At 35.3% G+C, this 17,855-nt stretch overlaps 3 protein-coding genes across 3 annotated transcripts; all 3 read right to left on the reverse strand.

Annotated features, from left to right (window-relative positions):
- Nucleotides 1–266: 266 nt before the first annotated feature.
- On the reverse strand, nucleotides 267–6,886 carry LOC145935420 (uncharacterized). The gene is made up of 2 exons (XM_083036757.1): nucleotides 6,801–6,886; nucleotides 267–1,163 (listed from the first exon to the last, which is right to left on the reverse strand). Exon 2 carries the CDS (start codon nucleotides 1,079–1,081, stop codon nucleotides 368–370), a length of 714 nt encoding a protein of 237 aa, XP_082892883.1. The 5' UTR covers nucleotides 1,082–1,163; nucleotides 6,801–6,886; the 3' UTR covers nucleotides 267–367.
- LOC145935140 (uncharacterized) lies at nucleotides 1,217–3,319 on the reverse strand. Its single transcript, XM_083036249.1, has 4 exons — nucleotides 2,773–3,319; nucleotides 2,291–2,705; nucleotides 1,343–2,242; nucleotides 1,217–1,280 (listed from the first exon to the last, which is right to left on the reverse strand). Exons 1-4 carry the CDS (start codon nucleotides 3,317–3,319, stop codon nucleotides 1,217–1,219), a joined length of 1,926 nt encoding a protein of 641 aa, XP_082892375.1.
- A 171-nt stretch (nucleotides 6,887–7,057) lies between the features above and the next one.
- LOC145935223 (aminopeptidase N-like) lies at nucleotides 7,058–16,727 on the reverse strand. The gene is made up of 7 exons (XM_083036372.1): nucleotides 16,711–16,727; nucleotides 16,202–16,572; nucleotides 14,273–14,565; nucleotides 11,084–11,283; nucleotides 9,765–10,118; nucleotides 9,594–9,672; nucleotides 7,058–7,294 (listed from the first exon to the last, which is right to left on the reverse strand). Exons 1-7 carry the CDS (start codon nucleotides 16,725–16,727, stop codon nucleotides 7,058–7,060), a joined length of 1,551 nt encoding a protein of 516 aa, XP_082892498.1.
- Nucleotides 16,728–17,855: the final 1,128 nt, after the last annotated feature.

Below are 17,855 nucleotides of genomic sequence, written 5' to 3' on the forward strand. Positions count from 1 at the left end.
ATCCGGCCTTTGGGGGAATACTTACTTAAACAGGACGCAAAAACTGGACTCTAAATCGGTCACCCTGGCGACTTAACGGAAATCTCTCTCATTTACCACCCGACCGACTATAGCCCTTATCTAAGCAAACACAAAAAAAAATTAAGAAGGCAGGTAAAGATAGTGTAGACATGCCATCCGCTCGCACGCAAAGACCTGGAGTGTACGCAAGGAAGGGACTGGCAGGGGAGTGACTTCACCACAATTAGACGCCGAAGAGGCCTCGATCCTCTTTATTATGTCCTTCTACAGATTATTCCATAGGGGGGAGAGATCCCATCGGCAGCTAATAAAAAAAAACGAAGGGTGGTAGTCTGCCCTGTGGGTCTTAGGGAAACTTCTTCTGTCCCAGATGACCCTTGTCGGGGCGGTAGGGTCCGAGGTCCCGCCATTCCGGGCCGCATTCCGGGCACGTCTTCATCGTCACGTCCGGCCGGCCACATCCATAGCAATATTGCTGCCCGCCTCTCGGATGCGGGCACTGGGAGTAACGGTGGTCGGGGGCGCGACAGTTCCAACAGACTGTCGCGTCGCGTGCGGGTACGACCTCCCCGGGGTTACGACAGCTAATTTGCAGGCCCGCGCTTCCGGTCGGTCTCGTCGAAGAGGCTCCGGGTTGTACGGAGCGTGCCCGTCTCGGGGGCGAGGGCCTCCGGCGGGGTGACCTGCTGTAATCTCCTTGGCGACGGTTAGGGCTCCTATGGGTCCGATCACCGGATCGGCCCATCGCGCGTCGCTCGTCCGAAGGGTTCCGATGAACAACGGGCCCCGGGCTGCGCCTAGCCTGTTGCGTCTCCGCGGGTAGGGTTCCTCCCGGTCGTGGCATGGCTTTGGCGGCGGCTAGGAGAGCGGCGATGCCCCGACCCCGACCCCGGGATCTTCCTCCAACTTCGGTCGGGTCCGGCGGCTCCGCTACCGCGTCACGCAGGGTGGAGAACTCAGTCTGAGTTTCCACGGTGCGGACTCTTGGGGCTAGGGGCGGAGGGGTTTGCGTCTCCTCCGCCCTAGCCAGAGGCGCTACTTGTGTGCTCCTCTCGCACATCCGGGTGGCCTCGGTCTGGCTGGCTCGTTCCTGGGGGGTTTCGCCAGGGGTATCGCTCCCAACCCGACGGAGCTCGCGTCTGCTGTAACACGAAAGGAAGAGTAAAATCCGGACGCGATAATGTAGGCGCGGCAACTAAATGAGACCGAATCTTTTCGAACACGAGGGCCTGATCTCTCGCCCATGTCCACGTTTGATCCTTCTTTAGTAATCGCGTTAAAGGCTCGCTGGGTCGCGAACTGTGGTATGAACCGGCGATACCATGAGGACATCCCCAAAAATCTGCGTAGTTGTCTAATGTTTCGCGGTGCGGGATATTCTAAAATCGGTTGAGCTTTTTCCGGGTCTACAGATAATCCGTCTTTATTCACAATAAAACCGAGATACCGAACTTGCGACCGACAGAATTTGCACTTACCGGGGTTAATGGTGAAGCCGGCAGCAAAAATTTTCCTCAATACGCGATCGAGCCACTTGAGATGCTCATCGAAGGTGGTGGTGACCACCACGATGTCATCTAAGTACGCGAACGCGTGCGGCTCCATTTCGGGTCCGATTAATTTATCTAATAGCCGCTGAAAAGTTGCCGGCGCCCCCGTTAGCCCGTACGGCATACGCGTAAAATGGTAAAGTCCCTTCTCGGGCATGCTAAACGCGGTAATTTCGCGACTCTCTTCCGCGAGGGGTATTTGGAAATATGCTTGGCTTAAGTCCAGAGTAGAGATATACCGCGCGGACCGTAGCTTGTCTAAAATGCCGGTTATATTCGGCAGCGGGTACGCGTCTTTCTTTGACACGTCGTTGACCTTCCGGAAGTCCAAACAAAAACGATATTTACCGCTCGCCTTTTTAATCATTACAACGGGGTTGGACCATTCGCTATGGGAGGGCTCTATTATTCCGGCGCGTAGCACCGTTATCGACCTCGCCGTGTATGGCTCCTCCTGTACTATAGTATCCTCCTGTACTTTAGGCGAGACGAGATAACAAAGTTGTCTGATGGGTCGGTGACCTCCTATGTCGATGGTATGTTTGGTCAGAGAGGTGACGCCCGGATCTCCCACCGCCTCTGGTAATCGCTCCTTGAGGAACTGTTCTAATCGCGTCCTCTCGGGAGGTTCCAAATCAGAGAGTCCGCAACACGCTCGCGTAAGTTCCCTCCTTGAATCGAATACGTAACGAGTTTCCGGATCGCTCGCGAAGTGTCACTCGGCGGCAGCAAAGTTTACGGTTAATTCGAATTTTTGCAAAAAATCTACTCCGAGTATACAAGAAACGGCTAAATTCGGCAGCAAACACGCGGAGATCGCGTGACTTCGGCCCTCGAGGGTAAGTTTGATATCGACCTCTTCGCGGGATTCAGCGATCTGTCCGTTCGCGGTACGAATCCGGGTAACTCGGTTCCGGGTAGTCAAGAGATTGAAATTCCGTACGATGGCTATTCCCTCAGCACCAAAGAGGGTCCGATTCGAACCGGAATTGATTAAAGCCCGTAAAGGGTTCCCGTGTACAAAGATCGTGTAATAAGGGAGTGGTGGTAACTCCTTTTCATCTCGACTGACCGAGCTGTACGACAGGCTGGATATCTCGCAAGGATCTTGTGGCGCGCGGGCCTCCCCCAAATCTGTCGGAATCACGAGGGCCCGCCCTAATGATCCCGTCTTCGTTTTCCGCGCAGCTAGGACACTTACGAACGGTGACGTTGGTTTTACCGCATTGGTAGCAGTACACGCGCCGTGGGTCCGAGCATTCGCGCGCGATGTGACCGACCTTCTCGCAATTCCAGCATTTGCCGGTTCTATTCGCGGTAGCTATAGCGGAAGTGGACGGCGTCGCGACCTTATTCGACGAAGCGTTTCGGGCCCGCCGCTCGGCGCGCCTCCCTTTCGTACTCGGATCTATTAGTCCGGCCGCGGTTACCGCTGACGCCGTTTTCGAGTTTTTCGATGGCGCTCGATAGGCTAAGTCCGGGAAGATCGATTGTTCCGGTGGGGGAGGCGCACGATAGCGATTCGCGGCCTCGAACCCGAGTTCGACTCTGGTGGCTAAGCTCTCTAGAGACGCGAAATCGTAAAAGTCGCGCCGATGTATGGCGATTTGTAAACGCGGCAGCATAATCCGATGCGCGTGATTCAGCTGTTCGCCAAGAGTCCAGGGGGGGATCAACCGCTCGAACAAGGCGCGTATGCACGTGAGGAAATCGGCGATTGATTCCCGTTCCCCCTGCGTGCGTCTCATTATCTCGTCTCTCAACGCGAACTGGAAGTCGGGGCTTCCGAATCGTGTACGCCAAGCGGTCTCGAAATCGCGCCACGTACGCTAACTTCCGCGTTCATTTCGATACCAGTATAACGCGGTTCCCGTGAGGAAGAAGGAGATACACTTAAATATTTCCGTGACATCCGCCGTAAATAACGCGCGACCTTCCTCGATACGGGTCAAGAACGCTTCGGCATCGCTATCCCGCGCGCCCGAGAACTTGAGGTTCCACTGCCGCATCATCTGATATACGTCCGCGGCAGATGCGGTGTGACGAGGCGGGTTACGCACTTCGGCTCCGCGCGTCGGTATTCTAACCATAGGGGGACGTAACGAGGGTCGAGAGGGTCCCGCCGCTTCATCTATCTCGACCTGAATCTTTGTTTCTTGGGAACTGTCGTCCTCTAACTCCTCCGCGAACTGCCCCTCCGAGGCGGGGTTAGTCGGGGGGTCCCCTCCCAATGGCTTGCTTTTCACGGCTTTTATTAAACGATTGCGCAACACGGGTACCGATCCGTCAGTCTTTAAACCGCGCTTTTCCAGCTCATCGCACAGTTGATCCGTCGTCAGCTGATTTACCCACGCGGTCCATTGTTCGTCGGTGGGGTCCATTGTATTAAACGGGAATACTCAAAATAAAATCTTACTCGAGCTATAATAACGCGGGGACGTCGGCCGGAATTCAGAAATTTCCTTCCCATGTTGTGGACTCTCACAAGCGCAAAAGAAAGAAACAAAAGGAAGAACGCAAATACCGAGCAATAATAATCGCTTTCGTCGGAGAGAAGCACTAAGATCCGCACACAATAGGCCTTTCGGGTAAATATCGTACGGCAACTAAGTTAGCGGGCGCAAAACAAAAACACGGATAAATACCACCGTAATAACCGAGGTTGTCCTACGCGACCGAATCCTCGAGCAGGTTCCCAATTTCGTTCAAATGTCTCCGTTTTATAACGTATCTTATAAGTTTCACTAATGCCCAAAATTCCACGGCTCGTTAACACGCGAAACCTAAATAAATCGCGTCAAGAAATATCGCACGCAATCAATTATCGACGTCAAGCGTAAAGCTGCAAGAAACGGATTAGTTCGCATACACAAAAAGGAATGATATAATATCACTGGAAATGATCCAGATAAGTGACATACATCTCTCAAAAAGGAAGAAAAGAGAAGAAAAACGTTTATCTTTATCAAAAGTACTGCTCAAATCGGACAAAAGAAGCAAAAGGGCTCTATAGAGTATTAACTCGTTATAAATTCTCTCTTAATAATTTGGTTCTCAATTAATCTTATCGAGTATAATTAAAGGAGAAGCCTTCATTTGCGCACAGTACAATTGCACACGTTGCAATTGCACACCGTGCTATTAGACACATAAAGTTGCGCACAGTTCTTTTGCCCACAGTTTTTTTGCGCACAGTTCTTTTGCGCACCGTTCGTTTGCACACCGTGCAATTGAACACGAAAATGCGCGACACATTGCTCTATTCACACACACACACACACACACACACACACACACACACACACACACACACACACACACACACACACACACACACACACACACACAAACACAAACACGGGGGTGCAAGGGGGGCCTTCGGCCCCCCCTCCCGCACCCACCCCGTCGGTAGGGATGCCTACCTGCACGGTGCGCAAAAGAACAGTGGGCAAAAGAACTGTGCGCAACTTTATGTGTCTAATAGCACGGTGTGCAATTGCAACGTGTGCAATTGTACTGTGCGCAAGTGAGCCTCTCCCTAATTAAAGGACTCTAAAAACAATTCTCAATTCTTACTTCCATTTTACTTCACTACAATTCCATGAGAATCACTTTCGAAACGATCCGAGAAGTTATATTTTCAGTTATTCTTACCGCGAAAGTTCGCGTCTGCGAACAACAAGAAAGAAAGAAAGAAAAAAAAAATGTTTTCTTCGTGAGAGATCGTATGTCACATACACATAATATAATAGCAAAACAATACGGCATCGGAATTTCAGTCGCAATAATATTTCATGCTCTCAGTAATATCAATCTTAATCGTTAACAGTAATATCAAAGAATATGACAAGTTTAGTCAACAAAAACAAAAAAAAATCCAAAACTATGTATTTTCCGTTATTCTCGAAATTTTCTATCGCTTACCGGATCTTCGGGCCTCGACGTTTGTACCCGATAATTAATTTTATCGATTTCGCTTGTCTTTTCTCCGACACGATCTCTTCAGGGGTCTTTACAGCTAACCGAACTTTATTGGGCGCCAGGTACGGAGAGCCGTACCGCTCCACATATATCTAACCCGCGGCCAGATCGATGCGTACGTCTCGCAACTGGCAACAACTCAACCGATTACCCGTTAAGAGAGTGCGACGGTTAAGAGCTCGGCAGCTCGGCCAAAGGAAAGGATTCGTCCTGCGACAGAGGGAAAACGAGAATAACGGGACGATTGCTCTAGGGTTTTAAAGAATATATATTTAAACAAATAAAAAGAGAAAAAAAAAAGAATTTAGATTACGAATGACAATAGAAGAGAAAAGAGAACATTATATAAATCGGTATAAGTATAGTACGACCGGAATTCGGTGGTCGTTTCGCCGGTCGCTCGCCGTCGGAAACTGAAGTTTCGAGGACGATTCCTCGACAACGACGTTTTCGCCCCGCGAGGCTTAACCGGGCAGCTACTATCGACGTTTCAGCGTCGGCAATCGCCTTGCTTTCTCCGCGACAACCTTCCCTGGCACGAGAGAGGACGGGCTCTCGTTAGCCGCCGTAACGCCTTACGAGTCAATCGACAATATTCTATATATCGTGATTACGCAGTCTGTACCCGGCTCACATCGAAATATTCGTATGTTTGGCCGTCACGGAGACACGTATAAGCCGCGCGCTACGTCCGGAATTCGATACTACAAAAAACTTGCGTCCGTGCGCCGGGATATCAACTTACACGCGCCGTGCACGTGATCCGCCCGGTATTCACTACACGCGGGAATAACGCATGGAGGAATTCTCACGCTCGGTAATTACATTGGATTAAAGATTCGGGCCAATTTCGCATCACGCCCTTCGTGTATATAACAATCCGCAAGGAATACTACAAAAAAAAAGGAAACTCTCGAAATCGTAATTACGAGCTCACCGATCGTCTGCCTGAGGCGGCAGCTATGATCGTCGCAATAAATCGCGTCAAACATGCAGAGGGATCGAACATTTTACATTCTTAGAGCTCGGACTGTGGGCTTTTATAGAGAGAGAGAGATTATTCACGAAATAAGGGGGTTCGAACGAGTCGTCACACCTTCGGCCGTCACAAAAAAATCGCGTAAGTCTACTACGTGGCTTTGGCTGTAATTTCGGCAGCTACTTATAGTTATGGCCCTGTTTTCTCGGTGCGACTCGTTCGAACAAACTACCTTTAATTACGGGTCAGGGATGACGACGACGTCTCACCAGCTCTCGTCCTTTGCGACGTCACTCTTGCTTCTATAACGTTCTCGCGATTCCTTGCTTGTCGATAGGACCTCTGCTCTCTCACGAGTCTCGTCAGACAGTGACGAGTTGAAGTCCCGCCGGAGACACGCTGGCGCCGAATCGCCGAACTAGGCCGCTCGGGGCGCTCCCGGAATTAGGGCCGTGATGCGACCTGGATGGTCCCCGCGGCCGTCATTGTTGCCCTTTATTTTCGCGTTTTCTTCCCGTTACCGGGGTCATCCTTCCATTCCCGTAGGATACCGGGCTGGAAATTCTGTCGGCAGCTTACGGAAGGCTCGACTCCGGCCGCCTCGGACACCGGATGTCGTCCGCCGCGAGTCCTGAATGGATCGTGGATCGCATCCGGGTCCGGGCGCCGGGCATGCTATCGAGTCCCTTGCCGTAACTCCGTGGCGGGGCTCCTGCGCAATCCTCGCGCGGAGTGGCCTTCCCCTTTCCGTAGCTCTCGATTCCTAGGGAAGAGGAGTTTTCTTTCAATTTTTATGCGGCGACTACCGTCCCGAAATGTAATAAAGGTCGTGATGATTTAAAAGCGAGCTCACCTAGCGTGCTCCGTATGGCGTGGCCCCCCCTCGTCCTGCCTCTTTCTCTCTTTGATTTCTCCTCCGGATGAGATGTCGTCGCTCTCCCTGGACTTCCGCTAATATTTCTGATTGCTGTCGCAGCAATCACCGAAAAATCTTACTGGCTATATGGCCACACGCAACAAAACGCGAAGCGGCGGAATCGCGTCCGATTCCGCGCTCGGATCGCTCTCTCTCTCTTATTCTAAAGAGAGCAGAGGTCCCAAAATCCTTCCCGATCGGGCCATTCGACCCTTGTGACGGACTAATTTTTGGAATTAAAAATTGCACGTCACAATATATATATATATATATATATATATATATACATATATATATGTATATGTATATTAATGTATCTATATAGTTTAACAGATTCCGAGAAATATTTTGATTTTTACATTTAAAATTATTTTTCTCGAAAAGCATATAAGAAATCTAACTAAGATATCGTATGTTATATCTAAAAGAAAAAATATATTATTTATATTTTGTTGATTTTATATGAAGAATTATATTTCCTTGCAACAATTTACTAGATTTTGTATAAAACAAGTATCATATTTCACATTATTTGTATTTTTATTGTATTTTCGTTTTTTATATACATCTTTACAAATAAATTGCTGATAATTGAAAAAGAAACGTTTCTGGCATATTCTTTAACAAGAAAAATTAATAAAGAGGTATCTTATACTTCGAGTCATTTCAACAATAAACATTATAATATTTTGAGTCATAATTTTGTCACAATAAGTAAAATATGTAGTTGCGAAATAAAATAGCTATCGTTTAAGATAAAAAAATTTTAAATAAAGAATATTTATAACAGAATATATAACAGAAAAATTAGGCAACTTCAATAATATTAACTTTATTTTAGAAGATATAAAATAATTTTTTAGATGATACGAAAAAAACATACAAAAACATACAAAAATACTTATTTTTGAAATTATTATTAAAATTAAAATTGTTTTATTACATTAAATCTTATTATTATAATTTCATTATTTTACAAAATATTAATATATAATATTATAAATACATTAATAATAAAATAGTAATTATTATCTATTTATATGAAATTAATATAAAATTAATATGAATATACATATATAAAATAATATAATGTTAATATTAATATTAATATTATTTATTACATTAAATGTATTAATTAATTATTAATAATAGGTCATCAGACAAAAAATATTAATGTTTATATCTATATACACACACAAAATTTAATATCTGATATTTAATATATCCGCGTTTTAATATTTATTAGAGACTTATATAAACACAATTTACATAATATATATATATATTCTTATATACATAATATTATATATTATTATATACATATTTATATTATATATATGTATATAATAAATATTATATAAATATAAATTAATGTTTATATAAATATTAAAATTAAATAAGAGTTATATAATTTAACAATAATAAGATAAATTAAAAATATTTACATACAATTTAATTAGAAACAATAATCAAGAAAAATAAATAAAAATAAATAAAAAAACTAAATGTATTATATAATATAAGTAATAAATAATTAGACAATAAATATATTATAAAATTGTTATAAAATTTCTTGTTATATTAATATCTGGTATTTAACATAAATGATATTTTTATGTGGTTTTATTTATTATTGAAGGTAGTTGGATGTGTTGTGATTGGACATGTCTTCTAACTGCACGTGTGTAGTTGGACGTTATATAGGTGGACATCCTGTAGTTCCATAAATTATCTTGCGAATTGTATTGTTCTTGGATACATCGAACAAACTTTCAAGGCATGTCAGCTGATTTTTAAGCTCAATTGAACGTGTATTTATCTTGCTTTTAATAATCGAATATGATTGTGTCATCTTATCTTTTGCGAATTCATCTATCTAAAATAAATTTTGATTTTGATTTTTCATCAATCAGTAATTTCGAAATTAATCATAAAAAGCAAATGCGGCAATTTCACAAATTTTATTAGCATTATTGTATCGATATATTTGTACATAGGACATGTAAGAGAGAAAAAAAATATTGTTTATTTATATTATATACAATATAAGATATATGATATATTTTGATGAAAAATATATAAATATCACAATAAAATCTTTTATTTATTAATAAATATAAAATTTTTTGAGATTTATAAAATTTACCTTGGTAAGTTGTCTCTTAGTATACGCATTATTAATAATTACATTTAATGTTGCATGAATACTGATTTGACTATAATACCTAAACAGTATGTATAAATTTATAATTAACACACATATACATAACAAACCTTCATAATGAGCAGTATATTTTTATAGAAAAAATGTTATTACCTGTTTTTTATAGATTCAAATTTTGTCAACAATTCTTCCAATATTGTAGTATTTTTAGTATGTCTCGCAAGAGTAGAAAGAAACATATTAGCAGTTAAAGCTGAAATTCGCTCTTTTTTTCGTGTTTTATTTTCATTATTTCCGGAAAATCTCGATTCAAACAACGGTATACTCAAGTCCAGATGATAAAAAATAATTTGATGATTCTCAAAACAATTAAGATATTCCAATATTTTATAATCATGTTTTTTTTTGTAAACATAAAATGCGTTGATCCATACATCAAGCCACATACCATGGTTCGCAGTTTTTAAACCATTGCAGTATGTCCATTTCTGCCACCCGGGCAAAATTCTATGACGTACAAAAAGAAATATAAATTTAATTCTTGACATATGTCTTATGGATATTTCGCATATAGTCTCTTTATTAAAATAAATATCTAAGAAAAAAGTCCACATATATAATCAAATATAATATAATTACATAAAAATATGTTCGTCTTCTTTATCTTGATTAATAGTAAAATTGTACAATAAAGTATAAAAAGTCGCATTAATCCTATATGAAATTGGATTTCGGTAAAATCAGCTGGTTTTATCTGTTGTAGCTTAAAGCTAAATAATTGATAGTTACTGAGCTACAGCCAGTCTAATAATACTCGCAGGGTCCCCGAGTTTGTCGTGTTTGACTGGTTGTAAGTCAGTAATTGTCCATTAGTTGCTTAAAAAAAAGGTAATTTGGAACATATTTTTAAAAAAATTCATTATATGCGTTTTCTTTACACCAATTGATTAGTCTCATTATTCGGTGCATAAAAGTATTAAGGTAAGATTACCGAAAACTGAATGTTTTACAAAATATTTTGTATTTTATGTCAAAATACTGTAAACTTCAAAAGCCTCATAACTCGGAAAGTAATTAATGAAAAATAACTAAATTATAATGTTTTGGAAAGCTTTTGAGGAAAGCTACAAAAATACGCAATTAAAAATAGGGGATTCCATTTAAGAAATTGAAGGTGACTTTCATGTGACTTTCAAATGACTATCCAAGGTCAAATCTTTGCCACTATCTTATGTCTCCCTTGAAGCCATACAACTTTTGTTTGAAATCTTTTCTTTAAAATGTTTTCCTGAACAGATATTTTAGTGTATCCTTTTAAATGCGACATCCTATATGTATATGTATGTATAAAATATTTTCCTTTATTTATATATATGGACTTCTTTCTGAATAATATGTCAAAAATACGCGCACAAGATATAAAAAAAAATGTTTGTGCAGAAATATATATTAATGATTACAAGAAAACTTACTTATTTATAGTATTGTTTCTTAGAAACAATTGCAATTGATTCTTGGCCTTTTCCATGCAAATGGAATTACCGATAATACATGCCCATTTTGCGAGTTCTTGTTTTAAATATTTATTAAAATCATGGTTAGTGGATACCGTTTGATTGTACATATCCCCTTCTATATGTTCAAATATGCTTCTTATTTTCACTAATACTTCCTACAATTTTATAAATATATTTTTTTTTATTTAATCGTTACATTATTTACAAAGACAAATTTAATACAAAAAATATATGTATGTTCTCATATTGACTAAAGCTATTTTATTTCAGGATGTGATTAAAATATGCTCCAAGTTAATTAATTTTTAGATTAAATATGTTTGTCTTATAAATATATACATTAGAATATATATTTCTTACGTGTTTCGTTATTTTTTAAAAATATTAGGTTATTATATACATAGAAAATATAATAGGATAAAATGTTTAATGTCTCTGAAATGTAAGATATTTAAAAACATAGGTAATTTTTGAAATTATATTTCTTGTACTTTTAATAAAAAAATTGTGCAAATGGAAATTTGCATATTGCTTCCTCATCATTTTATTTTGCTAATTAAGATAGTTTTTCAATTATGGCTTCCTCATAGAGGAAGCTTAACTTGCACATTGCTTCTTCACTATTTTATTTTGCTCATTAAGATGATTTTTCAATTCAGTTTTTCAATGCAATAGCAAGTTAAGCTTCCTCTATGAGGAAGCCATAATTGAAAAACCACCTTAATTAGCGAAATAAAATGGTGAAAAAGCAATGTGCAAATTTCCATTTGCACAATTTTTTCCAATACTAGCAAACCCTATATATAATTACAAAATATTTTCTTAAAAAAATTTTTTTAAAGATTTCTATGCTAATGTGTTCTGAATATTGTATAATTCGTCAATTTACAATTAAAAGAAATTCACCAATTCTCAATAAATTTAATATCAATCATGCTTTAATGATATTTTATTCAGAACTTTCAAGAAATTATTTAAATTTTAAAATAATTAAAAATTTTATAAAAAATAAACCATTTTAAAAATTCTCCCCAAATTAAATATCAATCATTCTTTAATGATATTTTCAAAAGTTCGATAAGTTCGATATTTCAAAATTTACGAAAGTTAAAGCATGTACAAACATTTTTTGAAATTGATAATTTTATAAAAAAAACACTTTCACTGATCCTCGTCAAATTAAATAGCAAACATTCTTTAATGATACTCTATTTATGTAAAAAATTTATGTAAAAATACTTGTCTGATATCTCAAAATTCACGGAAGATAAAATAACCACATAAATTTTCAAAAGAAATTTTATAAAAACTTTATAAAAAATGAACCCTTTCACCGATCCTTGTTAAATTCAATACCAAATATTCTTTAATGGTACTTTATTCGTGTACAAACAAATTAGTTCGATATTTCAAAATTTGCGAAAAATAAAAATGCACATTTCTTAAAAATTCAAAATTTTATAAAAAATGAATCCTTTCACCGATCATCGCCAAATTCAATTCCAAACATCCTTAAATGATAGTCTATTTATGTAAATAAATTTATCCAGATATCTTAAAATTTACGGAAATTAGAGCAACCATAGACATTTCTCAAAAAATTCAAAATTTTATAAAAAATAAACCCTTTCACCGAATCTCGTCAAACTCAATACCAACCATCCTTTAATAATAGTCTATTTATATAAAAAAATTTATCCCGATATCTTAAAATTTACGAAAGTTAGAGCAACTACAGACATTTCTCAAAAAATTCAAAATTTTATAAAAAATAAAACACTATGAATTTTTATAAAAATGACAGTAAATAAAAGTGTTGTTCTACTTTACTTGTATGCCAAATTGGAGCGCTGCAAGTCAATAAATAGTTTTTGAGATATTTAAATTTAAAAAAACATGGGTGGGCACATGCATACATACATACACACACACATACGGATATTTTTTAAAAATGTTATTTTTTGATGTTTTGGAATATTCTGAACACATTGGCATAGAAATCTGAAAAAAAAATTTTTTCACGAAAACAAAGTTTTTTCTATGAGGAAGCAAAAGATAGAATTGAGAAAATTATTTTATAAAAGTAACTTATTTTATCGTTTTCCGCGTTATAGATTTTTAAATAATAACTCATTATTCATTAAAAAATAATTATTCGTTATTGATTTTCAAAAGTAACTCGTTATATCACATTGTTATATTGTATCGTTACTAATTTTTATTTTCTTTAACGCTACTAGAGTCAAGTTATACATACACACAAAATTTTTAAATACCGTCTTTATACGAAAATGTAAGAAAAGATATTTTCGATTAATATTGCTCTATCGATATAAAATACATCATATCTTTTATAATTTTGAACTATTATATTTCTTAATTAAAGAAAACTTTTTAAAAAAATATTGCAAAGAAAATAATTTTATCATGAGATAAAAAAATTCTGTAAATATATAAATATGAAACAAGTTTTTTTAGCTCTTTCTTTTAACAGATTAATAATATGAAAGAATTACTTGTTTTTACACTTATATATGTATAAATTTATTGCAAATTCAAAGCTTTGATCTAATATTCTAATTATAAATTAAATTAAGTTAAAAATTTAGCGATTTGTTTTTAAGACACAAACGTTTAAAAAAAACACAAAAAAATAAAACAAAAATTATATTATATGATCTGGTTTAAAATATAATTCGTCAAACTTTATTCTATTGTGATTAAAAGATTATTAAAAAAGATAATTATAATGAGAAATATATCGAGATTTTTAAAACTATTAAATGTTTTTTGTGTGTTTGTTCGCATAAAAAAATATGCCGCGTATTAAATTTTTAAAGTATAACGATAAATATAGTTGTAGAATTTTTGTTACTCATTACTGAAAAAAATATTACTGATTCTATTCTACAGACGCCGTTATTTTATGGAATAAAAAATAACTATAATGATACAGAAAGAATTAGCATATAATTAAGAGAGAGTTTAATATATATAATTAAATTTTTCTTTAATTATCTAAAATCTTACTTTTTAAGAAATTATGTCAGAATTATATGATATAGTGAAAATCGTTCCTTTGTTTGCATTGACCTTTAATATCTAACGTAATTTTTAACAGTAAATTTTATAACTTGACAATACCTTGAGTTCCTTGGGAAGTTCATCTTGAAGTTCTCCCGAAAATGCAAAAATATTCGATATGTATTCAAATATTTTGATCATAGGATACCATGCTATATAATCTTTCTCTCGCGATAAATAGCTCGCGAGTTCCCAGAATATGGAGAAATTAAGTTTTCTCTCTATTGCAAAATGGAATGCATCATCGATGATTTGCGCTCGATTGAGAACATGTATTTTTGTATATTCTGTAGAATTCAAATAACGTGCAATTCCTTGCCAATTCTGAGGATCATAATTGACGCGATAGTATCCTGTTATTTAACAAATAAATTTTATCAATTAATTTTTTTGAATGTTTGTAATAAAAAATATTTTGAATTTATATTATAGTATACATATATAGGATGTACAAAATATGCCAAAAACTCCTTAATTTTATAAAAACTATGTATTTTTGAAAAAAAAATATTTTATACAAAAGTTATAGGATTTAAGGCTTCTGAGCCCTCGCCGGCCATGTTGGAATTGTGACGTCAGAGGCGAAAAAGCACACGCTGAAAATTCTTGCGTGCCATTTTTAGATAATAAGATATTTTGATGAAACACAAAAATGACACATAAAATGACTGTAATATGAGCCCCAGTCCATCTGGTCTTTACACATGCGCAGTCATTCTGTATGACAAAAGGGCATGTTCCGATATACACTGCCAGTACTGAAAATCTATAGTTTACGTTATGTATATCATATATTTTACTGGCAGTAATATCGGAACATGGGGAAAGTCTGACATCATCCGATCATTTTACAAATGTTGATTGACTGTCAAGGGGAAAGAATAGTTTTCGGACTATTTTAAAAGTGTGCTAAAGCCATCTGAAGTTGTGTTTCATAAAAATATCTATTTATCTAAAAACGGCGCGCAAAAATTTTCAGCATGTATTTTCTCGTCACAATCCAACATGGCTGCGGTGAGTACCTAGGAGTCTTAAAAAAATCTATATAGCCTTATCAGTTTGATTTTGAGTGGCGTTTTTCGAAGATCATTTCACAAGATCAACTCGATTTTTTAAAACAAAAATATCCTAAATGTTTTATAAATAGATTCTTTGTAACATTTTGCATAAAAAATCATAAGGGTGAAATAGCCAAAAATTGAACAGTTTACGAGATATTATATACTTTTATACAATAATCTTGATATATAATAAAAAATACAAAATATCTCGTAAAATATTTAGTTTTTGACAATGTTTCCTTGATACTTTTATGCGTAGAATAATTAGACGAATCAATTGGGTGTAAGAAAAATGCATAGTTGTTTTTAAAAGAAAAAGTATGTAATTTGCAACATGCAGCTTTGTCTAATATTATTCTATGCATAAAAGTATTAAGAAAAGATTATTGAAAACTAAATATTTTTCGAAATATTTTGTATTTTATCAAAATATGTCAGATTAAAATATAAAATATTTCGTAAATCGTTCAATTTTTGACTATTTTAACCTTATGATTTTTTATATATGCATATAAATTAGATATTTTATATTTTTTATATATGCAGAATGTTACAAGGACTTTATTTACATAAATCACTTAGTGTAGTTTCATTTAAAAAAATTCAAAAATTTACTAATATTTAATTATAATATTATTTCACGTCGTTAATCGAATTAAACAATAAGGCTTTGAAAAATTTAAGCGGCATACAGAATTGTATAAACTGAAACTGTATTTAGTTTGAAAATAATATTTATATGCGCGTTTTATCTTAAATTTAATGGCAATATTACAGAATACTTAAAAAAAATATAATAATATTGTTTGTAATTGTGGAATATAATGTATAATTTCAATTCTTATAAAAAGATATAAGAATAAAAGTATATAATAAGGATAAATTTTTCTAAATAAAAAAGGATAAGAATACTAATCTTATGATTTACCAGCTTGTTGTTTGTTGACAATGATCCATTTATCTTTCTTAGTAAAGAGTATTTTTAATTCTGGAGTGGACTTTGTTAAACAATCATGAATATATGGCAAAGTTAAGTTAAAATCAGCGTCCGCGTCCTTCGTATAACTGACAGGTATAAAATATGGTTTCCCTTCAGATTTGTCGTCAAACTCTTTCGATATTTTCATGTGACCGCTATGATAATCTAGCGTCACATTTAACACAGGACAATGCTTCTGTACAGACCAAATATTCGTTATCTCTTTTATATTTAGACCGTATAATTTAAAATAATATTCATTGCTGCTATGCATAACGTCCCAAAGATCATCAGGATTTTTCGAAGTAAAGAAAGTAAATCTGTAAAATTAAACATTAGGATAATAGATATTATATATACATATATATATACTATGTATTTTGCATTAGGAAATTTAAAATCATAATTATTTGTTTTAACAGATACAGTTTGAATAATACAATGCGCATATCACTTACTGCTCGTTCAAATACATTTTGATACTAAACCAAAATGTATTTTCGGGAATTATATGTTTTAACATACACCATACAATGGCTCCTATAATAAAAATATAAAATATTGTAATATTATTTATATTTTAAGTAAATTTAATCTCTTTATTTCATATTTGTGAATATAGCTAATATAGTAAAAAAAAAAACTAATTTTTAATAAAAGAATTCTTTTTTCTCTTTTATAGCAAAATTAAATTAAGAGTAAATAAATGTACAATTATAAAATCTAATCTTTTATTTATTTGTTTTTAGATAATTATGTTTAGCAATTTATGAACTATTGTTTATAAATTTTTATACATACATATAATTATATGTACATATATGTATACATATAGTACATTTTATATATGGTTGTTTAAAGTTTGAACCCTAATATATTCAAATATACATATACATACCCATAATACGAGAAAAAGGAGGAAGTGCATTAATTTCAGGAATATCACTTGCATATTCCGCAAAATAATGTATATCATAATAAGTATTTATATGACGAGATTCATGTTGAATCTGAACTACGAACAAGTCCATCATCCGGGAATCTGGAAAGACCTACAGACAGATTAATGTAATCGAATAAATATATAATCGAAAAATAAGATCTTAAATTAACAACACTAATATATGCAATTATTTGCTATTCCTAAAAAATCTTTGCCATTTTATATATATCATATAATTTTATAATATTATAATACTTTAAAATTAAAAAATTAAAAAATTATAATATTATTAAATTTAATATTATTAAATTAATGAGTAACTATTTGACATAATAAATTTTATTAAATTATATAAAAAAATATACTTGCAAGGTTTTTTTTCTTAATTATAACAACATAATTTAAAAACACTTGCTATCTGTTCTATAATGTATTTTTCTAAATAGTTAAGACATTGTAAAAAATTGAGAAAAAAGAATAATATATCTTCGCATTTCTTCTATTCTTAACGAATGAGAAGACAATTTCAGAATTTTCTCTTACATTGTTATGGAATTAATAAAAATTTTCTTATACTTAGCATTAGAAATATGAAGCAACCTTGTCCATGATATACGTTTCGATGAACAAAATGAAGCCTTCGTTTAACCACCAGTTAGA

This window comes from Prenolepis imparis, unplaced genomic scaffold (genome assembly GCF_030444845.1).
Source record: "Prenolepis imparis isolate NDT839.2.m4 unplaced genomic scaffold, iyPreImpa1.0 SCAF_4, whole genome shotgun sequence".
NCBI lineage: Eukaryota > Metazoa > Arthropoda > Insecta > Hymenoptera > Formicidae > Prenolepis > Prenolepis imparis.

Bases quoted from the DNA above. Each gene is read 5' to 3' on its own strand.
- LOC145935223 (XM_083036372.1), bottom strand. The intron at 14,566-16,201 runs GTAAATCATAAG...GTTAAATAACAG, and splicing joins TGTCAACAAACAACAAGCTG to GATACTATCGCGTCAATTAT. The intron at 10,119-11,083 runs GTAAGTTTTCTT...TGTACGTCATAG, and splicing joins AGAAACAATACTATAAATAA to AATTTTGCCCGGGTGGCAGA.
- LOC145935420 (XM_083036757.1), bottom strand. From the start codon at position 1,081: ATGTGCGAGAGGAGCACACAAGTAGCGCCTCTGGCTAGGGCGGAGGAG.
- LOC145935140 (XM_083036249.1), bottom strand. From the start codon at position 3,319: ATGAGACGCACGCAGGGGGAACGGGAATCAATCGCCGATTTCCTCACG. The intron at 2,243-2,290 runs GTGACACTTCGC...ATTCGATTCAAG, and splicing joins GTAAACTTTGCTGCCGCCGA to GAGGGAACTTACGCGAGCGT. The intron at 1,281-1,342 runs GTATCGCCGGTT...TTACTAAAGAAG, and splicing joins TTTTTGGGGATGTCCTCATG to GATCAAACGTGGACATGGGC.